This window comes from Ptychodera flava, chromosome 22, assembly GCF_041260155.1.
Source record: "Ptychodera flava strain L36383 chromosome 22, AS_Pfla_20210202, whole genome shotgun sequence".
In the NCBI taxonomy this organism is placed as follows: Eukaryota; Metazoa; Hemichordata; class Enteropneusta; family Ptychoderidae; genus Ptychodera; species Ptychodera flava.
Genome location: NC_091949.1, coordinates 26,746,587 through 26,764,183, shown reverse-complemented (window position 1 = coordinate 26,764,183; position 17,597 = coordinate 26,746,587). Strand labels below are relative to the sequence as shown.

The window sequence follows — 17,597 nt, the reverse complement described above, 5'->3', positions numbered from 1 at the left end:
CCTATGTCATACATATGCACGTCAGTTTGTTTTATTATATGATCCAATATGGCTGCATGGCAGCCATTTTGTTACAATTTTTTCATGTCCTTAGCCATAACTCAGGCCCGTCCTAGCCGATTTTATTCAAACTTGGTACAAGGACATTGACTTATGTCATACATATGCAAATTGATTTGTTTTGTGATATGATCCAATATGGCTGCCATGCGATATTTCATATACCGAGCATAACTCAGGCACATCTCAACCGATTTTATTCAAAGTTGGTACAAGGACATTGACCTATGTCATGCATATGCACATTGATTTGTTTTACAATAAGATTGAATATGGCTGCATGGCGACCATTTTTTTACGATTTTTTCATGTCCGGAACCATAACTCAGACATGTATCAAGCGATTTTATTCAAAGTTGGTACAAGGACATTGACTTATGTTATACATATGTATATCGATTTGTTTCACGATATGATCCAATATGGCCACATGGCGGCCATTTTGTTATGGTTTTTTTCATGTCGAGAGCCATAACTCTGGCAAGTCTCAACCGATTTTATTCAAAGTTGGTACATGGACATTGACTTATGTCATATGCATGTTGATTTTTTAGACAGTAAGATCAAATATGGCTGCGTGGCGGCCATTTTGTTACGATTTTTTCATGTACAGAGCCATAACTCAGACATATTTCCATCAGTATCATTCAAAGTTGGTACAAGGACATTGACCTATTTCATACATATGCACATCAATTTGTTTCACAGCATGTAGCAGTATCATGTCAATTAAGTTTCGTAATTAGGCTTATATGTCAAGAAATACTGCATCAAATTTCATGAAACTTGGTACAGATGTTAAGCTCACATTGCTTTAACAGTGAAAAAGACCTTTATCAGTGTCATGTTAATTAATTTATAATTGCTTATGTAATGAACTTTCCTAATAAGAGTGACATATCCGCAAATACTGCGTCAAATTCGGTGAAACCTGGTACAGATGTTGATCTCATAGTGTTGTAAATACTGCATCAAACTTTATGAAATATTTTACCGGTGATAATCTGTCAGTGGTAGGATAGTATGAAAAATGTTGGCAACATCCTGTTGATTAATTACTAATTGACTCATTTCATGACCTTTTGTAAGTAGGATAGCTGCCTACATTGGTTTTATGTTTTCACCACCATGGAACTCATTCTTGGCCATAGAGCGCCATGTGTATCGCAGTATTTTTATCACAGACCTATATGAAGAGGACTCTATCCTCTCTGAGGACTTGTAATTAAGGTATCCATTAACAAGTGGGGACTGTGTCATCAACGATGACTTGTTTATATTGTTACAGGAATACAACAATGCTTGTTCATTTACAAAGACGTAATTGCAGCTGAGTCACTGGCGTATCTGGACAGATACTTCGAAAAACTAGATACGAAACGACAGGGCTTCGACAGCATCGACGATACTCTCTTCAAACTTTTCAAAGGTATGTGAGCCATTGAATTACGAAAACGTTCACACGTAGGGGATTTCATCTCTTAATTCTCCTGGCATCGCTCTTGCTGTGCTAATGATTTTTTTTCCGCTTTTGGCAATTTTTTTGGTGACTGTCTATGGAAATTCTTCCTTATTTTCTCTATGCAGTAATCTTAGACGCAGAACGCGATGTATCTTTTAGCAATATGCCAAGCTAATCAATTGTGTAAGACGGTTACTTTTTAATAGGGATTTCTCGTTCGACGATCTAGTATGATGTATATTCCGTCAGCAATCCCATCTGAATAACTAGAAGAAAGGGTTCCTCGACAAATAAAATCCTTCCGTTCGAAAGTGAAAAAACAAATCGCAACTTCAAGGGAATCAAGGAAAAGAACCTTGTTTCAAGGGATAAACCATTCATTCCATGCAAAACTTTTGAATATTACCATCACTATATTAATATATGTTAACAGTCAACTTAAGCAATAATGTACCCCTCCCGACCCATCCTGGAGGAAAGCAAACTGTGCATGATATAATGTAAGGGGCGTCACCGAGTACATTATGGTATATTAAAGTCTGCTTGAGTCCATTATTCAATGAGAGGGGGTGATTACTGCTATTATTTTAAAGCTTTGACAATGCAAGTGAATTGTAGATGTAGGACACATCTGGAATCCAAGTGATGGATAATCACCGAATAGGTTATCAGTAATAGTCTTTGGAAAGATGTCCCGAATTTCACCGGGATTGACAAAGCTATGATATGATTTCCTGTCAAGTCACAACGCTTATATATTATTCTTGTCGTTGATTTGATACCAACAGACAGAAGAAAAAAACTGGAGCTTGTAACCAGAAAACCGCCTGACGTAAATCCAACATTAGAGAAGCTAAAGTTGGTGGTTGAAGACATGTACGAGGAAAATCCAGACTCAAGGACAATAGTCATCACAAAGACAAGAGCATCATGCTACGCATTAACCCGATGGATGGAACAAACAGGGGGACTGTCTGACTTGAAACCAGCGTTTCTTGTAGGCAGCAAAAGTTCCAGCGACGGCAGTAAAGGTAGGATACCGTTGCAATAGTTTTACTGATGAGTTACTTGCAGGTTTGTTACATAGAATCTTTTTAACTGGCAAAACTGAATGAAAAGCACACTGTACGTGTTCATACTTTTGTTTTTTGTTATTGATCTCTAAAGGAAAGGATCAATAGGAAAATTCGATAAAGCGTCATGTTTAAAATGATGTGAAAAGAGATGGTGTGGTCTAACTAGGGCCGGTAAACGTGATCGAATCATTGAGACAAGGGATTAATAGCAAAACTCTACTATGCGTCTTTTGATTAAAATCTTCAAATTAATTCATGTCAACATTTACCGTATATTATAACTTATCCCCGCAGCCGAAGAGATAAGAAAGTTTTAGGCAAAGTACAGTCATAGACTAGTTTTGTCAAAGTACAATGCGAAACAAATCAGACGTTACGACGAATGCGTTCATTGGTCATGTGGTCAACTATTCTGCGTCTCACTATATCGTACATCTTTTATCGAACGTTTGTTAAGACCTCAAAGTGGTCCACGACTTCAAAATGGTCCCCTCAGTAGTTATTGTACTTAATTTTTATGCAGTCCAGGGATTTTTACATTCATATATTTGCATAAAATTGTTGAACTTTGTAACATTGCCAATACTAATTGGTTATTTTTGTCCTTTTTGATATATGCGCTCACTTTTATTACTTTTTCAAAATTCTGATGCATTTTTCAATGCGAAACCAGCCCAAACTGCACGTCCAATTTTTTCACCTAGTTGGGGTGTCTCATATTAGCATCATGGGAGTTTGCACTGCACACCGTCGAGACCAGCGACCAACTGGTCACTATACGGATACATTGCCTACCAGTTTACTGAGTGAGTACCAGCTCAAACAGTCATTAATCATTAATGTTAATTTCAACCTTGTAGCTTGACGTTATATTTCATTCTCGCACTCAGGCGTTCTGTTTACTGGGTAGCTCTGCATGGCAGGGCTGTGTGTTACCGGCGTTATACGGTCTCCCACCACATGTGTTGGGAGGTCGTATAACACCGTTTACACACAGCCCTGCCATGGCCATGCAGAGCTATGGTAGTTTGTTTTATGCTTCGTTCCGACGTTCTGTTCCGTAGACTTTTACGGAACAGAACATCGGAACGTAGCGCAAACTACACTGATACAAACTATCCAGTAAACAGAACGTCTGTGTGCGAGTGCTGATTCAGTGATTGTCTTCGTCCAAAATCACATTACACTGAGTGAACTTGCACAGAAACATCGCACAACACGATGGCCCTGCGTACGATGCTGTGTGTTTCCGGCGCGGCGTTAGGCCGGTGTTAGGCCTATATAACGCAGAGCTAGAACTGCTGTACCTCTCCCGGGGGGGAGTACTTGTTCAGAGAAGTGGTAGGGGTGTGCGGCCGCAGGTATAAAACCCAGGGCCCATTTTGGACCTAAAATATCGTTATTTTAGTTAGGACCCCATTTTAGACCTTTATGAACTTTGACCCAGGTCAACAGTTATAGCGTCAAAATTTTTAAAACGGAAAAAGTAAGTATTTGCCCCGGCAAAGCCTACCACTGTAATCTTATACTGCGTTTAGAGCTATGTTGTTGCTGGCCAAGCCATGATTCCGAAAATCATGAGGAAATACTGAAATTGTTTTGTGAAAGAAAATGCCTTTCACTCTCACCAAATTTTGGTCTAGCTTCTACAAATTATCAGTTATCTGCAGTTACAGTCTGACTGGTGTTTTTTTTAAATTCAAATTCACAACAAACCTCGCTGTTCGTCTGTAAAGCAATACTACTTCATATGGCCATGGTCGACCTGTCTGTGAGCAGTAGAGCCTCATTGTTTGGGTATTTTCTATCGGGCAAAAATCTGCCATATGTAAGCTTAGAGTTCTGACAAATCAGTGACAATGTTTAAAAACAAAGTCCATATTTACTTTGGCTTAAGCCAGGGGGTCTCTGTAATGGTTCCCCTGCCACAGAAAAGATATCCATGCTTATAGAGTGCAGCTCAGAACCCTGCTAGCGAGACAGGAATAGACGGTTGAAATTTGTTGTGTGGCACTCAAAAATCAACCCCATTTTAGACCTTGGTTTACAGTTGAATTGATCCCCCATTTTGGACCAAAATACCCAACCCATAAGGCAGCGCATATGTACATATTGGCAAGTAATGGAAGTGACACCCCCCCCGACCTCTCTTTGCCAACTTAGATTTGTTTTACCTGTCCGTGGTATTTTTGGGGAAAGGGTTTTAAACACAATTTGTGAGGAATTTATGATTTTAGTTGAAAGAATAGAAATATACTCCAACACCTGACCCTGGCCCACTAAGCCCTAAGGCTGTATCATGCACGCACAGGAAAGCAAATTTAGCACTTGCAGGCAGCCATTATGTTTCTAGTTGTCTAGTTTCCATGTGTTGAGTTCGTACTCTACATGCCTTGACAATACTTTCATTGTATGTTAGGTCATTTCACATCATTGTACAACATACATTTCAGTGACTTTGACAAAGTTCTTTTACGTCAAGGACTGTGTCATCAGTCTTAACTGATGTCTAGCTGTAAATTCAAGCTGACATTCTAAACTGAATACAGTATGATTGTGCTCATGGAATTTGTGTTCATACACTTCAGTCGGATTTGAACTCACAACGTACAGCACCCAGTCACCTAGCGCAGAAGCCATAGACAAAACCGCTGAGCCAAATCCCCAATCTCAGCCTCATTTTTGTTCAGCACATGATTTTAGTCTTTGTGGTTATACCTATAGTGTACCCATTTATGTATTTTGTTATGTCTCCATTTCAATATACTTACCGTAGTCATAATTTTACATATGTGCTCGCATAATGAACAGACCTGCTTTGAGTCGGTTTTTAGCTCATATTTGGTATGTATATAAATACCAAAAAGAGCTTATATTTGTGTTTCTTTCTTACTTTGCATACATTTTATCTTCTGATAATGATGACATGTTATCTTCTGATAATGATGACTGGATTTATTTGCTTACTGGTAATAAATTTTTGTATTTTAATCTCTCCAGATAACAGAGTTCTTGTAATTGATGTGGAAAGATCAGAGTTATCACTGCTTGCTGATTTGGACCATGCCTACATGTTTTAACAGGCGGAATAATAAACTGGTGACGTACTCAAAAATTGGCAACCAACAGAAAAGTAAAAAAAAAGTATTTCCCGCACATACACACCGTGATCATACCAGAAACAAGCATGATGCCATTTACTTAATGCACAACACACGAATGCCAACTATTTGTTGTAATCTTTATTTTCCTGTCATATGATTATTTTTTGAAAATCTTGGAAAATCTAAAATGATGTTAAAAGTTTGAATTTAAATACTACTTCTTAGGCTATCGACAGTGTTGTACACTTTTTAGCTCCACTGTCAGCAACGTGGAGCTTATCAAATAGGTTGATTTTCTGTCGTCGTCCGTCGTCATCGTCATTGTCGTCTGTCAACAATTGCCTTTTCTTCTGAAACCGCAAGTCCAATTGCTTTGAAATTTTATATGCAATTCACTTGGGGTGACCTCACTTAAGTTTGTTCAAATCATGGTGAAATTTGCATATTTGTATTTTTGGGGCATTTTTTGGTGTTTTTGGTAAAAAAATCTTCTCTGAAACCGCTTGTCCGATTGCTTTGAAATTTGATATGCAGTTTACTTAGGGTGACTTCAGTCAGATTTTTCAAATCGTGGTGAAATTTGCATATTTGTATTTTTAAGGCAATTTTTGTCATTTTTGGTAAAAAAATCTTTTAAACTCTTCTTCTTCAAAACTATCAGTCAGATAGCTTTGATATTTGGTTTATATTTCCATAGGGATGACCTATTTCAGATTTGTTCAAATTGTGCAGAAATATGGAAATTTGCATTTTTAAGGCAATTTTTGCCATTTTTGGTCAAAAAATGTGTATTTCCAAAACTACTGATCTAATAGCTTTGAAATTTGGTATACAGGTTCCTACAGATGAACTAAATGATAGTTATTGATATTATGATGAGATCTGCAATTTTGTATTTTGAGGGCAATTTTTTTCCATTTTTGGTCAAAAAATTGTGTTTCTCAAAAAGTACTGGTCTAACAGCTTTGAAATTTGGTATACAGGTTTCTTTAGATAAACTAAGTAATATATATTGAATTTCTGATGAAATATGTAATTTTGTATTTTGGGGCAATTTTTCCAATATTTGGTCAAAAAATGTTTTTCTTAACATTCTTGTTGGATTACTTTGAAACTTAATACTCTTGACCTAGGGTTGTTTTCTATTGGATTTCTTAAATTGTGGTGAAATTTTCATCTTTGTATTTTGCATTTTTGGGTAATTTTTTGGTCAAAAAATAATTTTCTTTGAAGTAAATGTTCTGATTGCTTTGAAATTTGTTTTGAATGTATATAGAGGCAACCTTGGTTCAGTGTCTTCAAATTTTTGGTGAATATTTTCATATACACACTTTTTGCGCAACTTTTCCCATATTTGGTCAAAATCATTTTCTCTGAAATCCCTCTTCCAATGGCTATGAAACTTCAAGTTTGTATGCAACTTGCCAGGGGTAAACATAGTTAAGTATACACACTGTGGCCTGCTACATCAAATCAAATGTGAGCAACGTGTCATTGATGCTATGTTTTCCATTTTTGATCAAAAAATCTCTTTCTCTAAACACTACTCGTCTCATACCACTGGCTGATTTGTTCTCAGGGATAATCTTACTGAAATGTTCAAATTATAATAATATTTTCAATTTTGTATTATTGGTAAGGCAGTTTTTTTGACATTTTATGAAATGTGCTATCAAAGGTATCCATCTTCATCAACATATGTGTCACAAAAAGTTATTCTCTACATAGCACAGTAGGACTGTATTGGCCATTAGGTAATGTGCTTTCATTTTTGTGAAATTGATGCCCTTTATCTCATTTTTCCGGTTGTTGAAAGTAGTTATTTTACTTTATAGAGAATAACTGCTCTTGTGCTTTACTCTATGTTAAAATTTACGTACAGTTAAATAAAGATTTTTTTGGCTAAATAATGCTTAATGTCCATTTGTATGTGTGTATAAGATTGTGTTTATAAGACAAGAGTTACTTGTAGGATTATTCTACATTTCTACTGATTTATCACACATCTAGTTTTGTATTGGGAAAAATAAATATCACACAAAAATGTCAGTAAAGGTGTCCACAGCTCCATCTGCTATGTTTAGCTTCTTTTAAGGTAAACCAGATATGAACTGAATTTGCTCACGTGTTTTACAACAGGTTCATTAATAGTAGTACGCTTCACAGAACAATAAGATATATGTTATCACTAAATGAAGCAGGTTTTTTCAACATCGCTCAGTACTCTCAGATTTTAATCACTAATTACAAAACTTTATTTAATATGCAAATGAGCTGTTAATTAAATTGACACTGCTCAATGCTTCATGGGACAATTAGATATCCATCAGATCAACATTTGTAGCACGTTTTATTTAATTTAATGCAGTAATTTTAGAGTAATGTCACTAATTACAAAGTTCATTAAATATGCAAATAATCCCTATATTAACTTGACACTGTTCAATGATTCATAGCACAATTAAATATTTATCAAATCAATATCTGTAGCACGTTTCACAAAATTTGGTGCCGTAATTTCAGAGTTATATACCTAATTACAAAGTTTACTAAATATGCAAATGAACCCTTAATTAACTTTACACTACTAAATGCTTTACAACACAGTTAGATATCTGTCAGATCAGTATATGCAGCAGTTTTCATCACATTTGATGCAGTTGTTTCGGAGTTATATGACTACTTATAAAACTTCATGAAATATGCAAATGAGCTTATTATTAACTTGACACTGCTCAATGCTTCTCAGTACAATCGGATATTTATCGGATCAACATCTGTAGCAAGTTTCATCAAATTGAACGCTGTAATTTTGGAGTAATATCACTAATTACAAAGTTCATTAAATATGCAAATAAACCCTTAATTAACTTCACACAAGTAAATGCTCTACACCACAATTAGATATCTGTCGGATCAGTATCTGCAGCAGATTTCATCACATTTGGTGCAGTTATTTTGGAGTTATATCACTAATTACAAAGTTCATTAAATATGCAAATGACCTATTTGTTAACTTGACACTGCCAAATGCTTCTCAGTACAATTAGATATTTATCAAAACAATATCTGTACCCAATTTCAAAGACTTGGATGCCGTAATTTCAGAGTTATATACCTCAATACAAAGTTCATTAAATATGCAAATGAACCCTTAATTAATTTCACACTACTGAATGCTTTACACTACAGTTAGATATCAGTTGGATCAGTATCTGCAGCAAATTTCATCACATTTGGTGAAGTTATATCGAAGTTATATGACTAATTACAAAACTTCATAAAATATGCAAATGACCTATTTATTAACTTGACACTGTCAAATGCTTCTAAGTATAATTAGATATATATTAGATCAATATTTGTTGCAAGTATCATCAAGTTTGGTGCAGGAATTTTAGAGTTATCTCACTAATAACAAAAGTTCATTAAATATGCAAATGAGAAGGCAATTGACATGACACTCACAGTATCATCATAATGTTCTAAGATTGTCATCTGTGAAAAGTTTCATGAAATTTTGTGCAGTATTTCTTGATATATGTCTACAGTACTACACTCATTACCGTCTCCATAGGGAAACCATTGTACGGAAAAAAACGATATTGCATAACTTCATTAATATGCAAGCCACACTAACCAAAATCTAATCAGTTCTTGCAAGTAGCATATGGTACCTGTGTACCAAATCTGACTTGAATCCGTTCAGGCGTTTTTGAGTTATCGTGTAAACAGACAGACAGACAGACACACACACACACACACACACACACACACACACACACACACACACACACACACACACACACGGACAGACTGACAGACATCGCTATGACAATAGCCCACGTGTTTACACACGTGAGCTAATAAAAAGAATTGTTGACTTGAAAAATGTAACATGCCAGCTGTGAACTATCAGGTATTAGAAGGACTATAGTACACTTCCTTGGATTTTTGTCAACATTTAGTATTGAATATAGAAAATCAGTTTGACTCCAAAAGTGTCCTTTTGACTTCAAAGTGGTCCCCGGGAAATTCGAATGATTGTACACTCTGTCTGCTTTATTCAACTCCTTTTGCCTAACTGAAGTAATGTTCTAACTTGAAAAATGTAACATGCGACCTGTGAAGTATCAGGTATTAATAGGACTACAGTACACTTCCTCGGATTTTTGCCAACTTTTAGTATTGAATAAAGAAAATCAGTTTGACTCCAAAAGTGTCCTTTTGACTTCAAAGTGGTCCCCGAAAACTTGGGAAGATTCTACGGCTCTCTGCTGTATTCAACATCGTTTATGTTAAAAAAAGAATGTGTTGACTTGAAAAATGTAACATGCGACCTGTGAAGTATCAAGTATTAATAAAACTATTATAGTACACTTCCTTGATTTTGTCCAACCTTTAGTATTGCTTAAAGAAAATCAGTTTGACTCCAAAAGTGTCCTTTTGACTTCAAAGTGGTCCCCGGGAAATTCGAATGATTGTACACTCTGTCTGCTTTATTCAACTCCTTTTGCCTAACTGAAGTAATGTTCTATCTTGAAAAATGTAACATGCGACCTGTGAAGTATCAGGTATTAATAGGCCTACAGTACACTTCCTCGGATTTTTGCCAACTTTTAGTATTGAATAAAGAAAATCAGTTTGACTCCAAAAGTGTCCTTTTGACTTCAAAGTGGTCCCCGGGAAATTTGAATGATTGTACACTCTGTCTGCTTTATTCAACTTCTTTTGCGTAATTGAAGCAATGTTCTTACTTGAAAAATGTAACATGTGACCTATGAAGTATCAGTTATTAATAGGCCTATAGTACACTTCCTTGGATATTTGTCAACTTTTAGTATTGCTTAAAGAAAATCAGTTTGACTCCAAAAGTGTCCTTTTGACTTCAAAGTGGTCCCCGGGAAATTCGAATGATTGTACACTCTGTCTGCTTTATTCAACTTCTTTTGCGTAATTGAAGCAATGTTCTAACTTGAAAAATGTAACATTTGACCTATGAAGTATCAGTTATTAATAGGCCTATAGTACACTTCCTCGGATTTTTGCCAACTTTTAGTATTGAGTAAAGAAAATCAGTTTGACTCCAAAAGTGTCCTTTTGACTTCAAAGTGGTCCCCGAAAACTTGGGAAGATTCTACGTCTCTCTGCTGTATTCAACATCGTTTATGTTAAAAAAAGAATGTGTTGACTTGAAAAATGTAACATGTGACCTGTGAAGTATCAGGTATTAATAAAACTATTATAGTACACTTCCTTGATTTTGTCCAACCTTTAGTATTGCTTAAAGAAAATCAGTTTGACCCCAAAAGCGTCCTTTTGACTTCAAAGTGGTCCCCGGGAAATTCGAATGATTGTACACTCTGTCTGCTTTATTCAACTTCTTTTGCGTAATTGAAGCAATGTTCTTACTTGAAAAATGTAACATGTGACCTATGAAGTATCAGTTATTAATAGGCCTATAGTACACTTCCTTGGATTTTTGTCAACTTTTAGTATTGAGTAAAGAAAATCAGTTTGACTCCAAAAGTGTCCTTTTGACTTCAAAGTGGTCCCCGGGAAATTCGAATGATTGTACACTCTGTCTGCTTTATTCAACTCCTTTTGCCTAACTGAAGTAATGTTCTAACTTGAAAAATGTAACATGCGACCTGTGAAGTATCAGGTATTAATAGGACTACAGTACACTTCCTCGGATTTTTGCCAACTTTTAGTATTGAATAAAGAAAATCAGTTTGACTCCAAAAGTGTCCTTTTGACTTCAAAGTGGTCCCCGAAAACTTGGGAAGATTCTACGGCTCTCTGCTGTATTCAACATCGTTTATGTTAAAAAAAGAATGTGTTGACTTGAAAAATGTAACATGCGACCTTGAAGTATCAAGTATTAATAAAACTATAGTTCACTTCCTTGATTTTGTCCAACCTTTAGTATTGCTTAAAGAAAATCAGTTTGACCCCAAAAGCGTCCTTTTAACTTCAAAGTGGTCCCCGGGAAATTCGAATGATTGTACACTCTGTCTGCTTTATTCAACTTCTTTTGCGTAATTGAAGCAATGTTCTTACTTGAAAAATGTAACATGTTACCTATGAAGTATCAGTTATTAATAGGCCTATAGTACACTTCCTTGGATATTTGTCAACTTTTAGTATTGCTTAAAGAAAATCAGTTTGACTCCAAAAGTGTCCTTTTGACTTCAAAGTGGTCCCCAAAAACTTGGGATGATTTTACGGTCTCTCTGCTGTATTCAACATCGTTTATGTTAAAAAAAGAATGTTTTGATTTTAGAATTGAAGATGCGACCTGTTAAGTATCAGGTATTAATAAGACAAGAGTACACTTCCTTTTTTTCAAACTTTTAGTATTGAATAAAGAAATCAGTCCTCTTGACTTCAAAGGTGTCCCGTGAAAATTCGGATAATTTTACGCTCCGCCTGCTGTATTCAACTTCTTTTAGGTAATGTATTACTTCAATCGCGTCACTTTCTATGGTAGGTATTGGATATCTTTAAAAAAAAATTAAGTAAAATACGCCCTAAAATATTGGCCTCGAGCCCTATTCAGGTGTATTTCATATTCGTAGCACAATGCTGAGGCCTATAGATCGCATTCGTGTCAAGGGATATCGCTTCAGAACCGCTGCTAATCTGTCCATATACCTTTTCTGTAGTTTACTACGACACCAATCAGTTTTTTATTCACCTCGCAAAATAATGAAATAGCTTAGTCTTTGAATAAATGAACATGTACCTACTTTATCTCTGACTATCTATGACTCATCTCCTACTTCCGTTAATTATGTGGAATGTGGTAACATCTCATTTCAGCCGTTTTTAAGAGCCGTCGACTGTTTCTGCTCGGTTCTGAACTTTTGACAGACCAAAAGTATTCAATTACGCGAGAGGGCAAACGTTGCAGAATTCGTGGACGTCGGCCCACGGGAAAACGGTTGAAAATACATGTTTATATTATTGAGGTAGCTAGCAGAAGTAGGCAATGGGTCGTGAACTGACCAGTGTTATAGTACCGGTCAAAGTAAACTACCAAAATGTCTATGGGCTGGCTTGTGGCGATGAATTTTTGACCCGCAAGTGCGATTGATACGCCACAGCACTGCTGCAAATTGTATTTCATATCCGTTTATGTATTTAAGAGCAGCGATTAGAATGACTTCCAAATATCGATATGACTTCAAATGAGTCATTTTATAGATAAGTCATGATTGATATAGACACTAGCCCTCCCCATTGTTAATTTTTGTGCTCAGCCCTTATTTTGTACATTTTTTCCCAACTTTAGGTATTAAACACTAAAATAGCAGCTGATATTACATCAGAAACGTCCATGTGACAACAAAAGCGTCCATTATGCGGTAGGTGTCGTCGGACTTGAGTTTAACCCCCTATCTTACCGGACATTTAGGATGGGGACCACTTTGAAGTCGGGGACCATTTTGAGGTCTTCACACACGTTACATGTATGTTCTTTCTCGCTCTATAGGTATGGCACAGGCAGAGCAGTCGGATGTTCTGGACAGGTTTCAGGACGGAACTCATCGTATTATTGTTTGTACAAGTGTCGGCCAGGAAGGCATTGATATCAAGAAATGCAATCTTGTATTGAGGTATAATTACAGCAATAACGAGATAGGACGAATTCAAGCCAAAGGTATGCTTTCTTATTCATATATTAGTCCCATTGTATGTATGTATGTATGTATGTATGTATGTATGTATGTATGTATGTATGTATGTATGTATGTATGTATGTGTGTATGTGTGTATGTGTGTGCGTGTGTGCGTGCGTGCGGCGTGCGTGCGTGCGTGCGTGCGTGTGTGTGTGTGTGTGTGTGTTGTATGTATGTATGTATGTATGTATGCATGCATGCATGCACGCACGCACGCACGCACGCACGCATTCATGCATGCATGCATGTATGTATGTATGTATGTATGTATGTATGTATGTATGTATGTATGTATGTATGTATGTATGTATGTATGTATGTATGTATGTATGCATGCATGCATGCATGTATGTATGTATGTATGTATGTATGTATGTGTGTATGTGTGTATGTGTGTATGTATGTATGGGGGCTCCATATTATCGATTGAATGCATCACTTCAAGTTTTACTAAAAAGTGTGGATGATAAGACCGTAGATTAGACAGTGAGCATGTAGGTATGTAATTTTCTACTTCTTCCGTCAATGTAAATTTCATTATCCTCATTTCCCCTTTTCCATACACGATACAGGCGAATGAAAAATACCCAAAATTTCTCAAAAGTACACATTTGTTTCAAATAATGTAAGTCCTCAGACAGTTGCTGCATCATTCTCTCGTGTCCTCCCCGAAATCACACTTACCTCTGGGCTAATGGTTACTGATGAAAAATCGCATATTGTCGGAGCAGCATAACGTCCTTGGCCTTATAACGCACACATCTCTTCCCTTTTACGAGTAAAGTGCGACGTTTGTTTGTCACTAATGTCAAAATTGCTAAGATTATGTCTACTTGTACGGTAAGTTCATAGACAGCATCCGGCACATAAAGCTCAAATACCTTAAAGTAGTTCTACAATTGCTCATATTTAAAAATATATATTCGACTTGTTATTTTCTGGGAAGTATTTATTGCTTTGTATACAATGGGATGCTCACAAGAAACAAACTTCGTGCCCGTTCATAACCTTTCTTTCTTTCGCTGAGCAGGTAGAAACCGTACCATGGGCGGCAAGACAGTACTCTTGGCAGGACACCATACTCGCATCATCAAGCAGGAAGAAATGAACATAATACGCGAACTCATGATGTACAAAGCCATAGACGAAATCAGAGGAATGCCGCAAGACGAGTATGTAAGCTCGATCAAGAAGATGCAGGAAAATGACCAAATCGACCGGCTGCAGCAGGCAGAAGCCGAGAAAACCGCAAAGATGCTCAGAGAAAAAGAAGGCAGGGGTGTATCAATTAAATTCCTCTGTGGAAAGTGCAGTGCATTCGCTTGTTTAGCCACCGACTTCAGAGCTCTGAAAACCAACTATGTTGTCACTAACACAGCTTTTCTTGATAGAATCAAAACACAGCCGCATGCCAAGCCAAAGCAGATTGATGACCTCTTTTACAAAGAGGGCAAGGTGTTCTGTAAGGAGTGCATGCACGATTGGGGAATCATGGTCAAACGTAAGGGATCTCATTACCCTATGTTGAAAATAAGAAGCTTTATCTTGGAGCGAGGTGGAAGTCGTTCCATATATAGAAACTGGAGAGACGCTCCGTTTGTCGCAGAGCCACTCGATGATGCTTGCCTTCTGAAGTAGAAATAAGACAAACCACTCCAAGGGACCTCTGATAAACGTATGCCTGTCCAACTCAATGGATTGGTAGAATGAAGAAGAGGGACAAACGCTAGATCATACAAAAATTGATCGGCTTGAACCATACTGACAGAGATGGCGACAAAACAAATTTCAGACCCGTCTGCATACAAAACAAAGCAAGCGATAATAGCGTTTTAGGTTTTAACTATAAATATACCTGTGAAGAAATATCAGCCACATTCAGGCATATTCAGGAATAAGTTTGTGGTTTTATTGTGGACATTGAAAAAACAAAAAAGTAAGAGCACGCCAAAACTGCGACTATAGATCTTTTCATGTACGAATATAGCATTTTTACATACAGTAATGAAAGTTGGAGTAATGTCAGTGGTTTTCAGTCGAATGAGCACATACCCAATGTTTATTAATCTGAGTCATAATTGAAAGATGACGCCCGGGAAAACATAGCCCAGAGCGTGTCATATCATGTATTGGCAGAGGAGATGCACGGTTCCAATGTCCGAGTGTTTCCTTTGTGGTATATAGTTTCGTAGTAACCCTGTGTTCGCGATTCGCGATTATACCATCATAAGGGCTGAGTTTTGAGCGCTTTCTTGCAGAGTTAAACAAATTTCGTCCGCTTTATATCTAGTATGGAATTTTAACTTCACTATAGCCTTTGAACTGCAAATACTTCTGGCAATTATCCCACGGGTCTCTTGGAACCTTTCTACAGCGAATGCGGAGAGACAGTAGCAGAAAGCACTGCACATGAGGGTGGCGGAACCCCATGAAACGGTAAATGTTACCGAACTGTAGTTCTTTACGGTATTTTAGCACACGCAACACTGTATTGTTCTGGATTGTAAATATATTAAATTTCAAATCTTAAAGATTAAATTGTTAGAACGTCAGAGAGTAATTATCTACGGTGTTTGAGTGTGCTTGATACAGTTTTACGAGTGCAACTATATTTGAAATGAAGTCTAGTGATTTTCGAATAATAAATTCGCTATGCTTAAATACACCAGAACAATGTTTTTCCACGTTACTATGTTGTCTACGATTATCTTTGCTGTTATTATGATATTTTGTTTTACATAGTATGGCATGGAATCAAATCTAATCGGATTCAATCAAATTCAATCTAATTAAGTCCAATTAAATCCACAAATCAAATCAAAGCAAACTCATCTCAAGTTGAAAAGCACACAGTTTAGAACTCATTCCAGATTGTGCAGAAACGTGAGAATGTTCTTCTGAAAACAACTATTCATGGACATGAGGGAAGATTTTATGTAGGCGTAGATCTAAGTGTTCGTTTCGAGTCCATCATACATATTAAAATGTTTCCATTTATTCAGACAGTGAGTTAGCTTCAGTTATCCGGTAAGTCAGTGAACCAGTCAGTTTGTTTAATCTTGAGTATCATAATATGAGGTTACGTGTATTGTAACCATGGAAAACGTCCTCTGTTGAATAAAAATTAAGCTTTATCTAGATCTATTTCACGTTGTAGACATTGGTTATATTTACTTTATGATAAAATTATTAGTATATCATACCAGTATATTGATGGCGCAAATGCAGCGATCTGATTGGTCGAGACGCGAAAAGAACCGTGGTATATTCGCGATATACCACGGCTGGCACACGCGCGAGCTCTCGGCAAGGGCCCAAATCCTTTTTTGACGAGAACCCAAATCCTTTTTTGACGTCCCATGCCAGAATTTCAATATACTGTTATGATATAGTAGCAATAAATCACACCCAGCGAAGGTATACCGCTCGATTTTGAACTGGTCAAAATCTCGTGATATACCATCGCTGGGTGTGCTTTATTGCTTAAATATGTAATATCTGCATTTGTCTGACCGATGAGAAGCTGTCTTGCCTATATGGATTGGAAGACTTCAATTTACTTGCATTTGACATCAAGGTTATTGACTTCTTGCCCTGCATAATCAACGTTTTCGACAGTACGGACTAGCGACCGAAGGAATGTACGCCGAATACTGAGGAATGGAGGGCTTACGACTAGGATCCTTGGCTTAGCATCTGTATAGACCCCTCCTCTAGTTAATGAAATATGAAAATAATCGGACCTGAGTTTTCGTGAGCCTTTTCTATGTTACACCCCTGCATACATCTAGTCTTTCTTCAGTAAAGTATTAAGAATACATGAAACACTCAATGACTTTTTACATTTTTATTGACCTGTTTCAGGTTGTTCAGGAATGTACGACGGGATTTAGAGGCTCGCTATATGAGTTTATTGATACATCCACCACAAGGCACTAACATAATTATCACCTACACTTTCTGTGCTCCGCATTATTCCTCTGAGTATTCAACAAAGACTTTGTGCAAGTCTAATTTAAGCAGGGATTTTTGATCAGCATAGCGGTACCTACATGTTTATTTGTATATGAAACTGCTTCTGGAAGTAACAAATGGCGTCAAACAGGGTTTTAAATAATACTGGGCAGCTGTACCATGCACACTGAATGCTATGAGAATGTCAAAGCATCAACATGAAGGTTAAATTCGGTTATTGGCATGACAAGCGATA

At 36.8% G+C, this 17,597-nt stretch overlaps 2 protein-coding genes across 2 annotated transcripts in view; both read left to right on the top strand.

The window, feature by feature from the left end:
- Window positions 1-16,531, top strand: part of LOC139123070 (antiviral innate immune response receptor RIG-I-like) — a 28,994-nt gene extending 12,463 nt beyond the window's left edge. The window contains exons 11-14 of the mRNA XM_070689047.1: window positions 1,349-1,489; window positions 2,311-2,553; window positions 13,201-13,368; window positions 14,418-16,531. Of these exons, the coding sequence (XP_070545148.1) occupies window positions 1,349-1,384 (36 nt within the window). The 3' untranslated portion in view covers window positions 1,385-1,489; window positions 2,311-2,553; window positions 13,201-13,368; window positions 14,418-16,531. The remainder of the gene's footprint in view (window positions 1-1,348; window positions 1,490-2,310; window positions 2,554-13,200; window positions 13,369-14,417) is intronic.
- Window positions 2,397-15,025, top strand: LOC139122316 (antiviral innate immune response receptor RIG-I-like). Its single transcript, XM_070687712.1, has 3 exons — window positions 2,397-2,553; window positions 13,201-13,368; window positions 14,418-15,025. Exons 1-3 carry the CDS (start codon window positions 2,397-2,399, stop codon window positions 15,023-15,025), a joined length of 933 nt encoding a protein of 310 aa, XP_070543813.1.
- Window positions 16,532-17,597: the final 1,066 nt, after the last annotated feature.